General features: G+C 40.8%; 1 protein-coding gene across 11 annotated transcripts; it reads right to left on the bottom strand.

Moving 5' to 3' along the window:
• Positions 1 to 167: 167 nt before the first annotated feature.
• PLAAT1 (phospholipase A and acyltransferase 1) lies at positions 168 to 21142 on the bottom strand. 11 transcript variants are annotated; one of them, XM_043473361.1, is made up of 6 exons: positions 20965 to 21085; positions 17642 to 17737; positions 12901 to 13035; positions 12147 to 12285; positions 7076 to 7344; positions 3372 to 3873 (listed from the first exon to the last, which is right to left on the bottom strand). In XM_043473361.1, exons 2-6 carry the CDS (start codon positions 17693 to 17695, stop codon positions 3763 to 3765), a joined length of 708 nt encoding a protein of 235 aa, XP_043329296.1. In that variant the 5' UTR covers positions 17696 to 17737; positions 20965 to 21085; the 3' UTR covers positions 3372 to 3762. The 11 variants fall into 11 exon arrangements, with proteins under 11 accessions (XP_043329294.1, XP_043329296.1, XP_043329300.1 ...); XM_043473365.1 differs by lacking the exons at positions 17642 to 17737; positions 20965 to 21085 and adding exons at positions 14917 to 15047; positions 20101 to 20275; XM_043473362.1 differs by lacking the exon at positions 20965 to 21085 and adding an exon at positions 20101 to 20275.
• Positions 21143 to 22167: the final 1025 nt, after the last annotated feature.

Genomic DNA, 22167 nt, shown 5'->3' on the forward strand with positions numbered 1-22167 from the left:
ATAGTTACCTTCAGGGAAAAGAAAAACAATATTTATAGAAGAAAAAAGATAAACAATGATGTTTTATTAAGATCTGCTGCTGGTTCATTCAAAAGGCCACTGCTTCTTGTTCAAGCTACCACATGAATCTACACGACTAAGGGAGAAAAATTTCCATGGCTCAATGATGAGATAATACCAGTAAGCAATTTATTAAAGAGTCTGCCATCCATCACTGGAATTTGGAACAATAATGATGCGTTGAAAATAAGTATTCATCTCAGGTTACTTTTCCTCCTCACAAATTCCTTCAGCTCCAATATCTCTTCAGTAAGTTAATAGAATTTTGCTCTTAGTCTTTTTGGAAACAAGCCCAGCAAGGAGAAGGCACCAGCAGCAGCTGTCACAAACCCAATGGTACTTATCGCTCGGCTGGCCTATATGGAAAAAGGAATCAAAAACACATCTTATTCTAAAAGCATCTTAGTGTCCTAAACTTCAGCTTTAGCTTACTTTCTAAATCAGAGACTCATTTTAATGTACAATGGATGAACTTAAAGCCGAATGCAAAATTAAAATTTTGTACAAAGATGAAATTTATAATTATTATGATTATGACAAAGATATAAATACACATAGATATACAGTCCTATTTTTGTAGCCTCTGACAGTTTATAAACTTATTATGCCACAATTCCTAATAATCATCATGGTACACCTGGGCAGTATAGCATTACTGTTTTATACAATTTGAGAAGTTAAAAGTTATTTGCGCAAGGGAGGTAATAGCACCAGGGTGTTTAGATATAGTTTAGTCATGTATTCTCCCCCTATACAACCCTACTCCTAAGCACATACTCATTTGGCTGGGTCTATACAAAGGTGAATAGTGTGTGTGTGTGTATGTGTGTGTACCGGTCTATAGACAAGATAAGAAAGCAGGAGTACTCATTCAAGAAGTCTATTAAAAAGATGACAGTATTTGGATGGACATGTGTGTGTGCATGTGTGTGTGTGTTCCCTGAATTAAAGTTGTTAGGAAAATATTTCAGGAATGTGATTTGAGCTAAATACCATACACTCTTACTTGGTAGATACACTTTCTATTCCAATAAACAAACTTCAAGATAAGTCAATACTAATGTCAACTATTATGGCAAAAATTAATTTCTCATGTAGACAAACAAAAATAAATCACTCTCAAGTTCAATTGTCCATAAAGGAGTTCAGACATTTATAGCTTTAAGGGTATTAATCATCATCATGATGAGGGAACTGATGAATATTCATGGTTGCATGGCACTCAACTAATACTACCTTCCATCTGCAAGGGTTTGAGTGCAATTTTATGACCCAAAGGTCACATTCAGATACTTCAGTGTCATCAGGTATTTAGAAAACAAGAGTTGTTTTCTAAGAGTTAAGAATCAGGCTGTCAAATAAAGCAAAACATTTTTCCTAAACAACTCTGGGGACCAGCCCAAATGCTGAAAAACCTGACCCAGCTATCCCTGGAGCACATCCTCCGTCTAACCCACAGCCCTCCACCACTGAGCCTGCCACCCCCATATGCAACATAATGCTCCCTCCCTAACTGCTTCCCTGTGGGGAACACAGAGCAAGGGCTCTAGCCAGGAAAGCAGCACAAAGATAAGAGGATTCACTTCATTACACCATCCTGTGGTCTGCAGGGGCATGGCCTATAACTGTAACTCTCTGCTCTGCCACCATCCCTAGTTGCCAGGGAGAATGACATTGGCAAACAATTGAAAAATCCTATTTTAGTTTACAATTCTAATTTTATGTATTTGGTTGGTTGGCTATTTCTTTTATTTGTAATTCTTAATTAGTTGCTACCTAAATTGTTTCCAAGCACAATTCACTGTAACAGAGAACGACCCACAGAGCACAGAGGGAGCAAAAATGGGGTGGGAGATACAAGATACCTGGCAGAATTCCAAAAAGGGGCAGAACCAATAATCAGAGATCAAGGATTGCAAACCAAGCCCAAACCTCATGCAATTCCAGGCAGATGCTGAGATCCCAAGGAGGTCTGACATAGGAAAAGTGGCAGGCAGTGAAAAAATTGGAAGGTGTAACTGGTGTCTGTAACCAGAGGTGTCAAATGGCAGCAGGGGACAGCCCTGAGAAAACCTGCGGGATCCTGTGAGGGGAGGGGGACAGCTAGATGCACTCCTAACTCACCGGATGTCTTTCAGCCACTAGAAACAGAACATGTGAGAGAAATCGCATGTATCTAAGAGACCTGGGGAGAGGACAGACAACTCAATCCTGAATCAAAATTCCCTGAGACTGCACAGGCAAGATACAATTATAATAAACCACTTCCGGTGTGCAGTTCCCCAAATCCCAAACACTTATTTATTTCAAGTTGCATTCTAAATGGAAAAATCCCACATAACTTGGACAATCCCCTAGAGTTATGTGTAACAGGATCGATCTGTAAGATTAAAAAATCCCAGGGTGTCTGTGGTGAGGCAGCATCAACAAGAACTTTTACTTTGTGACTGATTTAGAATTATCAGATCACCAAATCCTATCCTGCACACTTTGTCCTATACAGGGCTTTCAGGTGTGTGTGTGGGATGGGGGGCAGGCATGATAAAGACCTCATTCTGAGGATCTATACATGCCCAGTGAAATGTTAGCTACAAATGAAGCAGCTGGGTCCAGGTATCAGTGAAGCTGGGTCACAGCCAACTACAGTGGTTATCAAAAATCTGTCTTCCCCCAAGACTCTAAGGCTACAGTGCTGCAATGAAGCACAGTCAGGGTGTACTGTGTCAGCTCATACGGGCACATTCAAGGGTGCTGCCGTAGTTCACAAAGACAGGCGTATTTTAGTAACTTGTTTAGACTCTAACAGTGAGAAATGTTGATTTTAGGAATTTATAAAAATAAAAACAAGCCATAGGCTGGAAGAAAACATTTGCAAAAGACATATTTGATAAAGGACTGTTTTCCAAAATATGCTAAGAACTCTTAAAACTCAAAAATATGAAAACAAGTAAGCAACCCAATTAAAAATGGGCACAAGAGTTCGAGACACATCACCAATTATGATATGCAGATAGCAAATAATATATGAAAAGATGGTCAACATCATACATATTTAAGGAACTGCAAATTAAAACAATGGTGATATCACTATGTACCTATCAGAATGGCTGACCTCCAAAACACTGACAATGCCAAATGCTAAAGAATATGTGGAGCAACAGGAACTCTCATTCATTACCGGGGGGAATTCAAAATAGTACAGCCACTTTGGAAGCTAGCTGGGTAGTTTTTTTTTTTTTCTTTTAACAAAACTAAACATACTCGTACCATATGATCTGGCAATCATAATCCTTGGTGTTTATCCAAATGAGTCAAAAATTTACATCCACAAAAAAGCTGCACACAAATGTTTCTAGCAACTTTATTCATAATCACCACAACTTGGAAGCAATCAAGATATCCTTCAGTAGGTTAGTGGATAAATAAACTGTAGTGCATCCAGAAAATGGAATATTATTCAGTGATAAACAGAAATGAGCAATCAAACCATCTAATGAAAAGACATGGAAGAATTTTAAGTGCATTTTGCTTTGTATGATTTCAACTATATGACATTCCAGGAAAGATAAAACACAGGGCAGTAAAAAAAAAATAAGTGATTATCAGAGGTTTATGCAGAGGGAGGAATGAATGATAGGCAGAGAACAGAGATTTTCAGGGCTGTATGATATTGTATGATATTGTAATGACGGATACATGTCATTATCTATTTGTCAAAACGCACAGAATGTGCAACACAGAGTGAACCCTAAAGTTGACTATTCGAGGAGAGGAAAACTCTTTCTTTACCATCTTAAGTTCTCGGCTAAGGCTCTGTAATAAAAGACAAATTAACAAGAGGAAAATGAGCAGAAGTTGGTTAACATGCACATCTCATACACTCATGGGAGAAATCCAGGGAAGAAGTAACTCAAAGAGGTGGCTTAGAATTCAGACTTACAGAGCATCTTCACCAAAGAAAAATAAATTTGTAGAGAAGTGAGGGGAAAGTGGTTCGTCTTCCAAGGGGAACAACCAGTGGGAAGGTAGGAAACTAATGGTAGATAAAAGCCTGTAAGTAGTTTGTTAAGTAGGTTCCTCTATTGCCCTCTCCAGGCTGCTAAGGGTCTTACATTAAACACGGGTTGTCCCGGATGATTACCTTTTGTCTTTCCTGGTAGAGTGGGGAGAGGGGACACTTTTGAAAATTTCTGCCCTACTTTTAGAAAAATAGGGGGAGGGCAGGGAGCTTTATTTCTTTCTGTTCCCACTCAAGTGCTTCTCAATTGCTCAAAATAATCCTTATGCCAAAGTAACATATTTGGGGTGGTATACACTGGTTTCCTTCAGTTTGAACTCTGGTTGATAATGATGTATCAATGTTGGCTCATCTTTTATAACAAATAATCCACACTGATATGGGATGCTAACAGTGGGGAAGGATATGTGTGTGTGTGTCAGGGTGGGGGCGGGGGGTAGAGAATATGTGGGAATTCTGTATATACTTCTAGCTCAATGTTGCTGTGAACTTAAAACTCGAAAAAGCAAAGTCCATTAATTTTTTCAAAAAATACAGCAAAGTACAAAGAAAAGGATAGGACCCACAATCCTTCCACCTTTCCAATCTTTTTATCATTTACCATTTTTTGTTTAACTGGGAAATAGATGGGGAAACAGTGGAAACAGTGAGAGACTTTATTTTGGGGGGCTCCAAAATCACTGCAGATGGTGACTGCAGCCATGAAAGTAAAACACGCTTACTCCTTGAAAACAAAGTTATGACCAACCTAGACAGACTTTTGAAAAGCAGAGACATTACTTTGCCAAGAAAGGTCTGTCTAGTCAAGGCTATGGTTTTCCCAGTAGTCATGTATGGATGTGAGAGTTGGACTATAAGAAGAAAGCTGAGTGCAGAAGGATTGATGTTTTTGAACTGTGGTGTTGGAGATGACTTTTGAGAGTCCCTTGGACTGCAAGGAGATCCAACCAGTCCATCCTAAAGGAGATCAGTCCTGGGTGTTCATTGGAAGGACTGATGTTGAAGCTGCAACTCCAATACTTTGGCCACCTGATGCAAAGAGCTGATTCATTTGAAAAGACCCTGATGCTGAGAAAGATTGAGGGCAGGAGGAGAAGGGGACGACAGAGGATGAGATGGTTGGATGGCATCACTGACTCAATGGACATCAAACTCAATGAGTTTGGGTAGGCTCTGGAGTTGGTGATGGACAGGGAGGCCTGGCATGCTGCGATTCATGGGGTCACAAAGAGTTGGACACGACTGAGCGACTGAATTGAACTGAAAATACACAGCCATTTGCCAAGGAAACTGTTCTATGCTCAAGATCCCTGAGCCTTAAAGGGACCCCAGAAACAAATCTAATATTAGCTATTATTATTACTATTATTGATAGTAATAAAAATAATAATTCAAATGCTGCAGTTTCTGTTAGATCAACAGAATATTACTGAGGAGTATCAACAAAGATCTATAAAATTGCTAAAATAAAAAGTAATATCGATGGAAGTATATCTTTTATTGGGATGAATAATATTTAATAGAACATGCTAAAAGACTTTAAAAATCTCTTACAATCTCTGAAACAACTTTGTTTGATAGATTAGGAAACTGATAAATGTGTCCAAAGTTATCCGGGTTAGAAGTGGTGAAGATGGGGTTCTAGTTCAGATCAGCAGAATTTCAAAGCTCAGATGTGTCTTTAAGGCTGTTACTACACCATCAGAACCTGCCACAGAGGAGTTCTACTAGTTCCTATGTACTAGTAGTACTATCTAGTTCCTATGTACTATGTACTATCTACTAGTACTATGAAAAATAGCTACTTTTTCATGGATCTTGATCTGGGTATGAAAGGTGAAAAGACGATAGAGTACGAGTGAGAGTCAGAGCAAAAAGAGACCTGTAATATTTTTTGATTTATCCACATTTTAAAAAATTGCTGTGGATAACTTTATCATTAACAAACTTTATTTCCTAGCTATACCACTACTTTTCAATGCAAAAATGAGCAGATATTTATGTCTGCATCCTCTGTGTTTTGGTTCAGAAACAATTTATTGTTATATGTGTATAGTTCATTATAGTAATGTATTTCCTAGTAAAAATGAACTTCCAATTAAATTATTTCTTAATAAAAACAAATGCATCCTTTCATTATGTTCTATTTTCCATTCTTTCAAGCTTTTGTGAATGGAGTTATAATTTCAATCCTTTAGAACTTATACAACAGATTTATATTTATACAACAGATCCACCATTTCAAGATACTGGGAGCCTTTATATATTCACTTTAATAAATCTTTGGGTTAAAATATCAATGATGCAATTGAACTGGTGGGATGGTAACTAGGGAAAGGGCAACTGAATCAAGCTTGCTTTCAGTGAGGAATCTGCTACACTACCGAACAGTGGTGGTAAACAACAAAACTATAAGCTACTTTAAAAATAAAGTCGATTAATCCACTAAAAAATCATCCAAAAGCTCAATGAATCAAAGGATCCACTTAAAAGCACAACATTTCTTTGAAATTAGTGTTGCAAGGAAATTGAAGACATTTACAAATCCATGGTGTCAGTTAGCCTCTTTCAGTTAATGGAAAAGAATCTCAGCACTACCGTCTATGTTTTTGGCAAAAGAGCTCCCACTCACAAAAGTCAACATTCTTTTCAATATATATAGTTACTAATTTAACTGCTGTATGGTAGGGTAATAAACAAACAAACAAAAAAAAAAACCACTGAAGGACATGGGGCATTAAGACAGGCAGAAAGCCATGGTCTTGACTCTGCTTCAAGTCCCTTCTAGCCCCAGATTCATGACACAAAATGTTCTAGTCTGTTTGGTCATGAACTTTCTGAGTGACCTTGGGTAACTCAATTTCCTTCTTTGTCCTTCAGTGTTCTCATATATTCTTGTTCTTTTCCATTTGTTTGAGGCCTGAAAACTTGATCAACATTGGGTAGTTATTATCTTCCCAATCTAAGAAACTTTTATTTCTCCTAAAGAAAACTCACCTGCTCTGAAACTCCTTCTCCGTATCGAAGCAAAGTCACAAAATGCTCACAGTTGTTGACAAGTATGTCATATTCCACCTCTTGCCCAATAACAAACTCTGATCGTTGGATAACTTCTTCAACAGGGAGAGGGGGGTATGTATCATCATATTTATTATTTATTCTGTATGTGTCTTTTCCAACAACATCCTTCAAAAGCTGCATCTTCACCAGGGCCTTTCTGCTGAATACAGACTTGGCACTTGTAAACGATGCGGAAATGCCATCCTCTATAAGGAGAATTCTGGTTAGCAAAACACAGCAATCCAGTCCAGTGAATTCCAATGCCATCCTAACTTATCCTCAAACCAGAAACCACTTAATCTTACTAACCATCAACACTCATTCTCTAATTTATCAATAACACTTATTCAGTACTGTAAGAGTGAGAATATAAGAAAACTTTTTGAAAATTTGTATCTCCCTATCGGGCTTCCCTGGTGGCTCAGCAGTAAAGAATCTGCCTGTCAATGCAGGAGACATAAGAGATGAGGGTTCAATCCCTGGGTCGGGAAGATCCCCTGGAGCAGGGCATGGCAACCCACTCCAGTATTCTTGCCTGGGAAATCCCATGGACAGAGGAGCCTGGTGGGCTATAGTCCATGGGGTTGCAAAAGCGTCAGACATGACTGAGCGACTAAACAACAATAAATAGAACAAACTGAGTGTGAAAAATCTACTCATTCTTGAGGAATAAGTTCTCTATCAATTAGTATTATTATTAGGGATCTTGCCTATGTTTCTAACATAGTATAGAGAAGATCATTGCCCCCTTTTTCTATAAAGCCCCTGTTTTTTGGCATTAGAACCCTTCTAAACTAGTACGCTTGGGCTTAGCAGCAGAATGTTTAGATTGATGCTCTCCTCTTGCAACTAAGCTGCACTTCTTACAGCCACCTCTCTACTTTCACACTTGTTCTTTTAATCAGGCTTTACTTTGAAATCTGCAGGGGACCCTACGCATTTGACAGGGTCAGTTGGGATCAGCTGGGGCCCTGTCTTTATTTTGCTAGTTCCTTTAGCCAAGAAACTAAGTCCTGAAACTAAACCTAACGCAGTAGGCACTGTCCACTCTACGTGGTCCTTTGTTGTGCTCCACCCACCTGTTACAATGCCCTGTGCCCCACCACTCCATCTTACTGCCTCTTTTGGTAAGCATTTGCCTAAACAGCCCAAAATCTCTGTATCCTGACTTGCCATCGTTGTCATCTGAGACTGGAAAAGTGATTCCTTAGTGTTCAGCTTTAAGGCCAGGCCCTAGGCCCTCTCTGTCTGCCCAAGATTGCTATGCCTGGCCATTGTTCAAGTAAACCATGAGATGAAGGACGGCTATATAACCAATGTTTAGACACTTTTCCTTTCAATAATGACTAAAAGCACACTTTTTTTCCTACTCCTCTTTTTTTTCACTCCTTTGAACTCCTTTTCAGTGGAATAGCATTTTCAATTAATACCTTACATTAATACCAATTAATTACAATTAATACCAACTTGTACTTACACAGTACAAGTTCACAGAACACATATATCCTAGTTAGAATTACTCATCAACTAGTTTGAAGAAATCAATTTATTGATGACAAAATCAAAGCTTGAAGAGAGAAACTGGCTTGTGGAACATCACACAAGTAGTTAACAGAAACAGGAATTTAATTTCAGTCTACAGGATCAAAGCTCAGTGCTGGAACCATATTAGTATGGAGCTTAAGACGTGAAAAAAAGGCAACAGCGCGAAAGCCTCATATTGTTTTCTAAATGTGAAAGCTGCAGAGATGATCTAAAGAATTCCTTAGTATTAATCACTAGACTCCACAGAATGAATAGCTCTGTATCGTAAATGTCATTTTATTTGCCATTTCCATTGCCAATATTCCAAAACAAGTGGCAAATAGCTCAAAATCTCGCAAAAATCACTTCATTACAAGTTCTCAGAAGCTCTCAAGATAGTAAAACTTCAGCCTGTAAACACTTCTTTTTAAAGGTATCTTGAGGCGAAAAATATTCTAGGCTATTTATTATTTGCATACATTTTTCTCAATAGCTTGTACTCATTTCTAAACATGCAGAACATACAGAAAAATACAGCATAAACACTAAATATAAATCACCTGCTATCCTGCCAGAAATAACTATCATTATTATTTTAATGTATTTATACTGTCTTTATTACTTGCAAATACACATTTATGTGTTTGCATTAACATGTATGTGTGTATATATGAACTTGGTACCATATTACACATTGCATTTTTAATCTGTAATTTGCCAATGGTTATCAAACAAGACCATCTTTCATGCTATTAAAGATATCTAGAAATGACTTTCAGCTGTTAAAGTGGCCCCTGTTTCAGTCTGCTTAGCACGTCATCCTACCACTACTTCTTTCTTTCTAGAAAAGACTCTGTCTAAGCCAGTCATACTGTCCCATTCTGGGACATAGTGATGGTTCAGTAATGGACAGGGGACCCACACCAGACAATCAAGAGTCATTCTCCACGACTTTTCTAACTTCAGCAGACAGGAAGTCTCTCTCTCCTGCGGGTCACCAGCCTATAAGGATGTGAGCCTAAGGATGCCTACGGTCAATTCAGCTTCTTAGACATAGCCTGGGAAAATAAATAAAATATATACAAAAAGAATGCAGATGTGGGACAAAGAGTTTTGATAGTGTTTAAACTTCTAGATCCAGGTATCCTTGAGACCAGCATCATCTCTACCCTTCCTGTAGTTTCCTTCAGTGAAGCAATGAATTTGCCTTTTGTCTAAACTAATTTATGTTACTTGCAACTAAAAACTTCTACCAAACACAGAATCCTAATATCTGTGGCTAAATCATAATTCATTTAACCATTACCTTTTTAATTTTATTAATCCATTGTCTAATTTTAAAAAATCAACAGTTACTTATTTCTTTTCCCTATTTTTTCCCATTGTCCTTTTCTTAAACCATTATAAATGAGATAGCAGTGAACACTTTCATACACAAATACTAAATAAGTTCTCTAAAAATATTCCCCAAGAATAGATTCATAGAGGTAAAATTACAGGGTCAGAGCAGGGAAACTCTTTTAAGACTCTTAAAATGTGTGCATGCCAAGTCACTTTAGTCATGTCCAACTCTTTGCAATCCCATGGACTGTAGCCCGCCAGGCTCCTCTGTCCATGGAGTTCTCCAGGCAAGAAGACTGGAGTGGGTGGCCATGCTCTCCTCCAAGGGATATTCCCGACCCAGGGATCAAACCCGTCTCCTGCAGTTCCTGCATTGTAGGCGGATTCTTTACCACCCAGGCACCAGGGAAGCTCAAGACTCTTAACACATCTTGCTAAATTGTTTTGGGGAATGATTTTATCAACTTGTATTTCTATCAACAATATCCTGTGTTCATTTCATTATATCTTTATCAACACTGATTTTCATTTTTTTAAATTCTGCTAATGTGAGAGGCATAAAATCTATCATTTTATAATTCCTAGATGACTGAAAAGCTGAATGCTTTAAAAATGGGTATTGGAGTTTCATCTTCTACAAACTGCTCCCAATCTTTACCCATTTGTTTGCTGGGATTTTGAGTATTTGCTGTTCCCTCAGACGAAGATACTCTTGCCCCAAATATCATGTGCTGGGTTTCCTCACCTCTTTCAAGTTTTCTCAAATGTTACTTTCTCATGAGATTTTCCTGACCAGCTAATTTCAAACTGCAGCAACTACAACTCCCCAGCACTTCCTATCCTGCTTCTATGATTTATTTTCTCCATATCACTTATCTCTAACACTGCTTTCTGTATTCTGTTCATACTCCCTCTCTCAGGCTGTCTCCTTTCTCTCTGTCTCTCTCTCTCTCTCTGTCCACTAGAATGTAAGTTCCACTGTGGAGGGATTGGCTTATGTATCCCTAGCATTTGAATAATATTTGGCACATACAAGAAAAATCTATAAATAGATGTTAAGTGATTGAAATAATCTGTTTGTATTATACATAAAGACACTGACTCTTGTCACATTTGTGGCAAATATTTTCCCCAGTTGATTATTTACTTTTTAATTGTTTTTAATTCATAAGTTTAAAACCTTAATGTCACTTGGCTTTTGTGATTTCTTCAATGCCACTTTAGCCTTAGAATTGTTCATTGTTGTCCAGTCGCTAACTCGTGTCCAACTTTTTTTTTACAGCACACCAGCCTTCCCTGTCCTTCACTATCTTCCAGTATTTCACATGATGTCCTCTGCATATAAGTTAAATAAGCAGGATGACAAGATACAGCCTTGACGTACTCCTTTCCCAGTTCTGAACCAGTCCATTGTTTCATGTCCAGTTCGGACTACTGCTTCTTGACTTATACAGCATACAGGCTTCTCAGGAGACAGGTAAGGTGGTCTAGTGTTCCCATGTCTTTAAGAATTTTCCACAGTTTGTTGTGTGGTCCACAGTCAAAGGCTCTAGTGTAGTCAATGAAGCAGAAGTAGATGTTTTTCTGGAACTCCCTTGCTTTCTCTATGATCCAATGGATGTTAGCAATTTGATCTCTGGTTCCTCTGCCTTTTCTAAATCCAGCTTGTATATCTGGAAGTTCTCAGTTCACTTACTGCTGAAGCCTAGCTTGAAGGATTTCAGCATAATCTTGCTAGCATGTGAAATGAATGAATTGTATGGTAGTTTGAACACTCTTGGGCATTGCCCTTCTTTGGGATTGGAATGAAAACTTAATTTTTCCAGTCCTGTGGCCATTGCTGAGTTTTCCAAATTTGCCGGCATATTGAGTGAAGCACTTTCACACTATCATCTTTTAAGATTTGAAAAAGCTCAGCTGGAATTCCATCACCTTCACTAGCTTTGTTCGTAGTAATGCTTCCTAAGGCCTACTTGACTTCACACTCCAGGAAGTCTTAGAATATCCTTCCAAAAACCTAGATCAGCTGGATTTACCTACTTACTACATTGTATTTCTGGTTTATTTTATGATTTTGTTCATGATTACTTCTTGCAGCAAGAAAGCTAAAAAACTCCCAGGAACTTCAGAAAGCAAAACTTACCTAGGGGTGCTATGTTGATAACATACCCATCACCCAAGTACAGTGCCCAATGCTGATAACCAGGACGAAACACTTCAATCAAATCCCCTGGCTGAGGATTGCCAGGATAGCTCAAACTAAAGCAATCATTAAATGCCATCTGCAATGACAGACACCAAGATCTAGCTGATATGACTTGCCAAAAGAAAATCAGTTCAAGGCTTCTGTAGAAACATAACAATACAGACTTTATTGGGATTGCATACCTTATTAAATATTTAGACTCACATCACTGTCCTTTGAATGATTCCAACACAGAATTATGTGTGCACATACAGGCAAGTGGAGAAAGAATTTGTCTACTATTGCTTAATTTTCTACAGCAATGCTTCACATACTGACTAACCCCAGGGCTCCTTTGTTATAATAAGCATTTCATAATTCTGTCTTTAAATCCAGAAATTCATGGATAATGTAATTTACCTATACACAAGATTTCAAAAATTAATATGATGCCCTATTTGGAATAGAAAGGGGAAGTAAATTTGTAATAATATTTGCTTTACTATGTAAATGCTCAGTTCATGAATACACAAAAATATAATAAAGTACTTTTAATAAACCTAATATAAGTCAGGGTTTAGAAGTAGAAGATCAGAGTCTTTCAGCCTTTCATATAGCAACATAGTAAAATCAAAAAGAAGAGGTTTGGGTAGTCACTAACATTCTGTGCAAGAAAAAAAAAAAAGCCAAAACCTTGTCTTGCAAAACTTACTCTGTGTTTTAAGCAGACACAAGTTCCAGGCTCAGGTGAGTGTCCAGTCTGATATCCAGGCATTACTGTAAGACACAGGACCTTTCTTCCTTGTGCTGAACTGTGCTGTAGAGACCTAGGCACACTCGCCTCCGCCTGAAACCACATACAAGTCCCTGGGTCACTATCCTTTGAAGTACAAGTCTTTCGCTTTAGTCTCCCAGACCTCCCCTGAGTCTCAAGAGGCTGGCTCAAGAGTTAATGATTAGGTGTACGGCATAAACCAGCACAACACTGTAAGGCAAGTATCCTCCAACTAAAAATAAATTTAAAATAAGTAAAGAAGTAGTTGGCACACAACAAGTAGTATATATGTCTCAACTGTCTCAATTAAATAGCTAATCTTTGGGATGTTCCCCACAAATACCCTTTTGTTATAACTTCTATTCAAAAAAAGAGTTAATGAATTTAAAAGAAGAGTTAATGATTAGGAAATGTGAAAACGTAGGAAAAAGGAATAGCTGTTGAGTGGGGAAACTGGTAACTAGACTATAAATCAGCCACATGGTCCAGTCACCAAACTCCTAGCTCCCTGAAAGACACAGATAAAGATCTGACACATTCCTAAATTGTTTTTACAAGTGAAAACTATTGACCTCAAGCATATAGACTCCCAAATGGCTGAAATCACAAGATTAATCATCTTTGAAACTTCACATGGATACTACCCAGTATAAGAATTGAGCATAAGCTGATCACACAGCCTGTGGCCCCCTCCCTCACCTTTAAACACCCTTCTCTGAAAACCATTGGGGAGTTCAGATCTTTTCAGCATGAACTGCCCATTCTTCTTACTTGGCACCACGCAATGAATGCTGTACTTTCCTTCACCACACCCCAGTCTCAGGAGATTGACTTTGTTGCAGGTCAAGCAAGAGGACCCAAATTCAGGTTCAGCAACATACCCACTAAATATCAGCAAATGCCCCTTGTTACTGTGACAACCACAAACACCCTCCAGATTGCCCTGCATACTGTCTGATTCTTCATTTTTGAATCCTAGAACAGTGTAAAGTAGTTGAGGCAGAAAGGAGACAATTTTTAAGTTTGGGGGGGTTCATCATATTGATGTGTATGTCCAAAAATTCTCAGTTTGGTGATTTTCTTCCTTTGAAGACAGTATTTTTAAGAACAAACATATAAGTCTCTGATGGGTGATTTTTATGGAACATTATATTTCCTATGTATAGCATTGAAGCAGAATGACTCAGTAAAAGGAAGTTATGTACATTCATTGATAATCAAAAGGGGATTTCATGCTATATCCATGTTGAACATCTAATTGACAACAGAGTATTCCTCGGCATCTCTCACTCTAACGTAGATACTCATTTACAAAATAAACCCCAGTGCCAGAAAGGGAAACTTCCAAATCATCTAAATTATAATTACAATAGCATAGGCAAAGGACTTGGGAATACAGACTATTATTTCCCTGGCACGCTAAAAGTCTTTTTTTACAACAATTAATATTGGGAGGGTGTTTCCCCAAGTATTTGTATGCCATCTGTTGAAAACTTCAATCATCACCCTGTCACAGAAATGAGGCCAAATGCAAGCTGTCCATCTGTTGAAAAACAACTATTAAAACAACTTTATGGAAACCGTTAAGTCTAACCACCCTCTCAAATATGTTTGAGTCTTATTAAAATGGCAGTTCAAAATTTGGCCACATGGGCACTAAAAGGAAAAACAGATACTATACTATGATATAAACAAACACATTTCCCATGAATAGAAAGCAGCAAGCACACACAGCTGCCTGTTAGCATTCACAGACCTAGCCAAGCTTACAATAATAACCACTATTTGAACAGAAAGTACTTTGTAGTGTAACATGCTTTTTTTCTCAAGTGCACTATCTCAATTAACCCTAATTAATTTTTTTAATCTACCATGATTTGAGTTTATTATGTTATTATCCCATTTTACAGCTAAAATGAGAGCAGCAAATGCCCATTTCTGAAAAATACTCACTGAAATCCTTGAATTATAAAACATGGAGGGGGAAAAAAATAACTGGCCTAGGTGTGAGAGATGTGATTTCTTGTTTCAGGTCTTCTCCATGCTACTTCTGTCACTTTGGGACTTATATGCAAAATACAAAACTATAAAACATAAAGAAGAAAAACAGATAGGAGGAAATCCTCAGGCTCCACGGTAAACAAAGATTTATTAGACTTGACACCAAAAGTGTGCATATGTATGCTCAGTCATGTCCAACTCTTTGCGACTCTATGAACTGCAGCCCGCCAGGCTCCTCTGTCCATGGGATTTCCCAGGCAAGAACACTGGAGACGGTCGCCATTTCCTTCTCCAGGGGATCTTCTCAACCCAGGGATCGAGCCAGCGTCTCTTGTGTCTCCTGCTTTGGCAGGTGGATTCTTTAGCACTGCACCACCTGGGAAACTGATACCAAAAGTACTATCCATAAAAGGGAAAACTGACAAATTTGATGTCCTCAAAATGTCAAACTTTTGCAACACCAAAGATTCCGCTAAAATGACAAAAAAGATAAGCTATGGAGCAGAAGAATAGCTTTGAAAACCACATATCCAAGAAAGGACCAGTATCAAGAACATAAAAAGAACACTCAGAACTTAACAATTAAAAAGAAAAAAATACAATTAGAATCTGAGCAAAAGACACAATGACACATTTTGTCAAAGAGACACAGATGTCAGGCAAGCCATGTTACATCACTAGGAATTAAGGAAATCTGGATTAAAACCACGATAGCACTACTTATCTATCACAATAGCTAAAATAAAAAAAACTGTGACCACAGAAAATGCTGGCAGGGATTTAGAGTCACTGAATCATTCAGTGCTGGTGAAAATATAAAATGTTGCAGTCACTCAAAGCAGCCTAGAAATTCCTTTAAAAACATAACTCATAACTACCATGTGAGCGTGCATGATAAATCGCTTCAGTCGTGTCCGACTCTTTGCAACCCCATGGACTGTAGCCTGCTAGGCTCCTCTGTCCATGGGATTCTCCAGGCAAGGATCCTAGAGTAGGTTACCAAGCACTCCTCCAGGGGATCTTCCCAACCCAGGGATGGGGCCCATGTCTCCTGCACTGCAGGCAGATTCTTTACCACTGAGTCACCAAGGAAGTCCTTAAAACTACCACATGATCTAGCACTTGCACTCCTACATATTTATTCCAGAGATTGAAGACATTAGACTTATATTTAACAACAACCTGTATAAAATCTGTAAAAAAAACCTATGATAGCCTCAAACTGGTAACAACCCAGATGATCTTCCACGGGTGAACAGTAAACAATTTGCGGCACATCCACAACATGGAACATTACTAAGGAATTAAAAAGGAACAAACTGCTGATAAATGCAACAACATAACCAGGATGAATCTCCAGAGAACTGTGCTGAGTGAAAAAAGCCAATGACACAACATGTTATATATATAACTCCATCTATACACAACATCCTTGACATGACCAAATTATAAAAAATAGAGAATGAATAGTGGTTGCCAGGGGTTAATGAAGTGGTAAAAAGGAAGTGGGTGTGGTGATGAAAAGGCAACATATAAGAGATGCTAGAGGTGGTGGAATACTCTGCCTCTCCCTGTGGTCCATGTCAATAACCTGTTTGTGATACTGCAGTGTGGTTTTGCAAGAAGTTGCCACTGGGAAAAAGCAGGCAATGGTACAAGGGATCTCTCTGCATTATTTCTTACAACTGCATGTGAATCTATAGTTACCTCAAAATAAAAATCTTTAATACAAAAAGAAAAATCACTGTATTTTTTCCCACAGAGCATAGAAGAGGAACAATATGTGGAAATTACACTGAGACAGCTTTTAGCTGTATATAAGGAAAATTCTTCTTACATTGAAGGTGATCTAACAGTGAAATGGAGGACCTTGTACAGATAGCAGTCCCTGTCACTGAGGATCTTTAAACACAGTCACAGACAATAAGAAGGTTTCCATGGGGGATGAGGAAGATGGTGGTAGGGTAAGGAGGCCTTCCAAGTTCTCTTTGATCTCCAGTGTTCATCTCATTCTATTTCCCAGTAACTGCAATCCTCAAACCAACACCACAAAGTAGTAATTATTTCCCCCATTTTAAAGATGAGGAAACTGACATTCATAGCAGTTCAGGGACTCATACAAAGTCACATCATGGGAAAGGGCGGAACCCACATGTGGACTTAGATTAGCCTGGGTCTAGGTCAGGCTCTTCTTCATCCTTAACTGCGTGTCCCCATGTGCGCTGTATCTCCTCCCTTACTGACCTTTGAGACTGGGTGACATTTATGACCTGATGATTACCATCACCTTTTTACAGATGAGGAAACAGAGACTCATATGATTTAAGTATCAGAACTAAAGTCACACAGATAGTGACAGAACTATAATTCAGTCCCAAGTCTCTTCTTTTTCTAGACTGCACGCTCCTTCCTTACATCACTGATTAACATCATTAACCAAAGGAACTGCTATAAAACAATATTTCATCTTTTCCCTCTCCTCAAATATCCACCAGACAAAGCTGTAAAAGCACACAGAATGTGTATTTCATAAAACATCATAGGAAGGTTTTAAACATTCATACATGGAACCAGTGAGTCATCAGAAGTGGAGCCTTAGGGAGCTCCTGCTCTTCTGCAGGGGAGGTGTCAAGATGAAAAGGTTCTAGATGCATTTAGAAGGTTCCCAGACTCATACCTTAGAAAAATGTCTAAAATCTGTCTGCTTGAATAATTTTATTTTCATGGCCATCCACCCATTTCATTCAAGCCGAAGTATGTCATTGTCGTGCTTCTGAAACACAGTAATTCAGAACCAATTAAAGATACATTTTTAAGTCCTCTGCTGAAAGCTGTGTGTGTCACCTTTAAGGTAAAAAAACTTCATTTTAACAGTTCATCTGCTGCAGAATTGTTTGACTAGTTTATAATAAAGAGTGACAAAAAAGTAAGTCTGTAATCTTTGTGCAAGAAATTTCCTCTTTCAACTGCCAAAACAAACTGCCCTGTTTATAGCTTCCTGTGGGTCCCCGGGGATACATCAAAAGAAAGAACAGCCCCCTGCACAGAGAGGGACAGGCTGATTAACTGCTGCTCATGTCCATGGAGCCACCCGTGGTACAAGCATACTAACAGCACCTTTTCGCAAACTACTCCCAAGGACTCTATCGGCAGTCTGAAACATGATCACGGGCTATCCTTCCAGTCCAAAAGTCTCCCAATTCAATTTGGCCCCTTTCCCACTCCAGCAGCACATTTCATCCATAGCCCTGCCGCGCTGAGATGGTTCCACGAATCTCCCTGTTCCCAGATTGGCTACTTCACAAACTCTCAGAGCTGCAGGGATCCTTGGTCCAACATCCTCTCCCTACAGCTGAGGGGTCCACCTCCCAGTCTGATGAACCTTCCTCAGCCACTGCCCAGTCATTCCTTGCCTGGAACCCCTCCATGGATCCTCATGTTGAGTCTGCATTGTACCCCATCTGTAATGTTGGACTCCCTACTCATCCCTATGTTCTAAGCAAACCAGACCATTATTCCTCACTCTCACCTGGAATTACGTTGCTAATAATGAAATTTCTACTTGGCATTTGCTGATCATTTCCAAATGACCCACCCTTAAAGGTCCAGATCAGATGCCACCTCCTCCCCAATGTCTTCACTCAGCTAGAACTGACTGTGTGCTTCCAAGTTATCACCACTCCTTTCTCTAAAACCCACTATTTCCTACACCTGCATCACTTACTGGTGTCTAGGGAATTTTCTGCTCCTTGGAGAGGGCCGGTTCCTGTTTATCTCTACACCTTCAGTTTGCTGCAGAGTTTATCTGGCACAAATAACTGCCCAGAATGTTTAATAAATGAAGGAATGAGGATCCCAAGTTCAGGGAGAAGAGAATGGCTGGGCTTTTCCAGCACATTAATTATGTTAAGAGTCCTGAATGCCAAAGTGATATCACCATTGGTTGTTCCAAAGCCTAACATAGGATAATAATAAAGGTTTATATTATAACTCATTTCCATGAGGATCTGATGCTGGGAAAGATTGAAGGCAGGAGGACAAGGGGACAACAGAGGACAAGATGGTTGGATGGCATCACCAATTCAATGGACATGAGTTTGAGCAAACTCTGGGAGATGGTGAAGGACAGGGAAGCCTGGCATACATGGGGTTGCAGAGTCTGAGCGACTGAACAACAACAGCAACAACGATAAAGAACTCGCCTCCCAATGCAGGAGACATAAAGTGATGTGGGTTCCATCCCTGGGTCTGGAAGATGCCCTGGAGGAGGGCACGGCAACCCACTCCAGCGTTCTTGCCTGGAGAATCCCTTGGACAGAGAAGTCTGGCAGGCTACAGTCCATAGTGTCGCAAAGAGTCGGCTACAACTGAAGCGATTTACCACCCCACTGCGCACCCTACCACCAGCACCCACCACACCCACACACCCACACCCACACACACGGGATTGAGGCCTTGGCAAAGAGTTGGCTACAACTGAAGCGATTTACCATCCCCCTGCGCACCCTACCACCAGCACCCACCACACACACACACACACACGGGATAGAGGCCTTGGCAAAGAGTTGGCTACAACTGAAGCGATTTACCACCCCCCTGCGCACCCTACCACCAGCACCCACCACACACACACACACACGGGATAGAGGCCTTGGCAAAGTGCTGGCTACAACTGAAGTGATTTACCACCCTCCTGCGCACCCTACCACCAGCACCCACCACACACACACACCCCCCCCACATGGGATAGAGGCCTTGGCAAAGAGCTGGCTACAACTGAAGCGATTTACCACCCTCCTGCGCACCTCCCCCCTCCCCACACACACACACACGGGAAAGAGGCCTTGGTAAGCAAGACAAGGTTTCCAGTCCCTGTTCTGCTATTTGATAGCTGTGTGATTTGGGAAAGCGAGTCTCTCTTTCCCTGTGGCCTCTTTAAAAAAAAAAAAAAAAGATGTGGGTGAAATTACATGCTCTCCACTGGTTCTTGGGGCTCTCGTCTGAGAGTAGGTTCAGCAAGGCCGTCTGGGGGCCTAGCAGTCTTCCCTCCCCATCCCCGGCACACCTCACCCCGACACCGGCTTGGTGTCCCCAACAATGGCAGCGGCGAGGGTCCTGGGGTCGCGCCGGCCTCACCGCTGCTGCCCCTCCCGCTAACGGCCAGGGCTCCACTCCATCCGGGGGGAGGTCAAGGCGGCACTGGCCGTCTACCGGTAACCAGGGCGGTAACCAGGCGGCCTCCGGCGCCAACGCCACCCTGCCGCGCGGAGCCTTCGCGGCGCCCCGACGCTGCGGCGCACGCACGCTCGCCGCCCTTGCCGCCCGCCCCCTGGGGCGGCCCCGCGCCGCCGCCGCAGCACCCTCCGCCCGCTCGCCCTGGCCCCGCACACACGCCTCTCACCCCCAACGCCGCACTGCTGGGAGCCCCTCCAGAACGCCCGCCCTCCGCCCGCACGGGCACACACACAAACCCCACCGCCGAGGCGCAGCCCCAGCGCGGTAACTCGCCAAGGACCCGCGCCCCGCCACTGGGACGTCCTGGCTGGTCAAGGCGCGGAGGGTGTACTGTTAACTTGTCTTGTTGAGCCCAGAAATGTTGTGAGCATGAGTACACACTGCATCCGCTCGAAGTGCGCCCCCTCCTAGCTCTGTACAGACCCTCGGAGTCAATAGAAAGGGTCCTGGTCCCTGTGCCCCCAGAAAGCATCTCAGTCTAACCTGGGGAGTGGGGGGAGGGTAATGGGGGGAAGGGAAGAGGGAGGAGGCAGTGACCTTAAAAAACCTTCCTCCTTCCCTCCACACATACCTACAAAACATGGTGTATTCTGTGAGCCCGGGCCAGCGCCCAGGAGTGTGGGGACACGCGTGGACCCCCCCACCCACTTTGGCCTCCTCCCTGTCGCCACCCTGCAGCCTAAAATCAATTTCAGAAGTGGGCGGAGTGGGGGACGGAGGAAGGCAGGGCGCACAGGTACCAGTTTCTTCCAGGGGGAAATTTACCTGGCTCCGGATGCGGCCTTCCTTAGACACAGGCTCTCCGAGGCAGCCAGTTCCCCTCCCCCACATGCCCTGCCCTGCCCCTGACAATGGCCTGATTCTATTTAGAGGAGCAGAGCGGGTCTCTTATTCAGTGTGACCTGGGTGCGTGTGACAGGGCAGCACCTATCCGACTCTCTTTCAGGCCATAGGCCAACAGAGGCCTCCAGGAATAAAGCCTTGAGAGTTTAAAAATAAAGCTGAGCGTGAAGGGTATCCATTTTCTCCTTGCTAAAAAAGGGAGGCCAGGAAAACAAACCAGCTAAGTAAGGAAGGCCCACAGACTGCTAAGTGAACCTTCTGGAGCAAAGCACAAGGACTTGTCTTCAAACAAGTCGTCCTAACCTAGATTTTTACTCTGATGTAAATGGACTCTCTGCTGAAAGAAAGAATTTTTTCCCCTACTGATTCAAAGGCTGAACTAGCTCTCTAATTTTATGTTGTTTTGTCCCAATGGAATAAGAACTACCTAAAGATGCAGCCGCCTTTATAAAGGAACCAGGTTCTGTGGTGAAGGTTAAGGGTGAATCTGCAGGTTTTGAAATCAGGGTCTGGCTTTGACATCTTTGGAAATTAATCAGCGGACATTGAAAACATGTGGAATCTAGATATATTTATTGATAAAGTAGAAACTTGAACCCTTGAGAGTGTAGCTTTATTTTTATGAGTTAATATTTTTCCTACATGTTCCCTATTTAGTGTATTTTTAGAGTTATAAACTGAATTAGATTTCGGTGTTCTTTTAATGTGTCAAAAAGAGATCCATAAAGATGCATTTGCTTTATGTTCCCCAACTATTTCAATTGAGTCATCTCTGAAGGCTGTGGTTCATGATTTTATGCAGGAGAGTTACTGTGAGCATTTATAAAGCCATCCTGCTTATGAGCTAAATTTATTATGTTTGCCAGGTTAATCTGTTTTCTCTAATCGGACACTTAATCATCTGCTCTCCTCCCTGCATTATAGATTCATGAATGTGAATCAAGGAGGGTTGCTCAGTCAGAACAAAATGATAAATTATCTTTTCATTTTTGGGGGATATTTGTGATTAAATGCATCATGATAGAATTAAAATGAAATAAATCTTGTAATTTTACTTCAGATCCCTGCCAGGTATAGATAAAATGCATTCGGTTAAGAGTAAATTCAATTTGATGCCTGAATGGA

The sequence above is a fragment of the Cervus canadensis genome, chromosome 7, assembly GCF_019320065.1.
Source record: "Cervus canadensis isolate Bull #8, Minnesota chromosome 7, ASM1932006v1, whole genome shotgun sequence".
Classification (NCBI taxonomy): domain Eukaryota; kingdom Metazoa; phylum Chordata; class Mammalia; order Artiodactyla; family Cervidae; genus Cervus; species Cervus canadensis.

Excerpts from the sequence above, each read along its gene's own strand:
- PLAAT1 (XM_043473357.1), bottom strand. The coding sequence starts at position 21,030 with ATGTGGGGGAGGGGAACTGGCTGCCTCGGAGAGCCTGTGTCTAAGGAA. Across the intron at positions 12,286-12,900 it reads GTGTCTGCTTAAAACACAGA|ATGGCATTTAATGATTGCTT; the intron begins GTAAGTTTTGCA and ends CTGTCATTGCAG. Across the intron at positions 3,874-7,075 it reads GAGAAGGAGTTTCAGAGCAG|AGCCTTAGCCGAGAACTTAA; the intron begins GTGAGTTTTCTT and ends CTTTTATTACAG.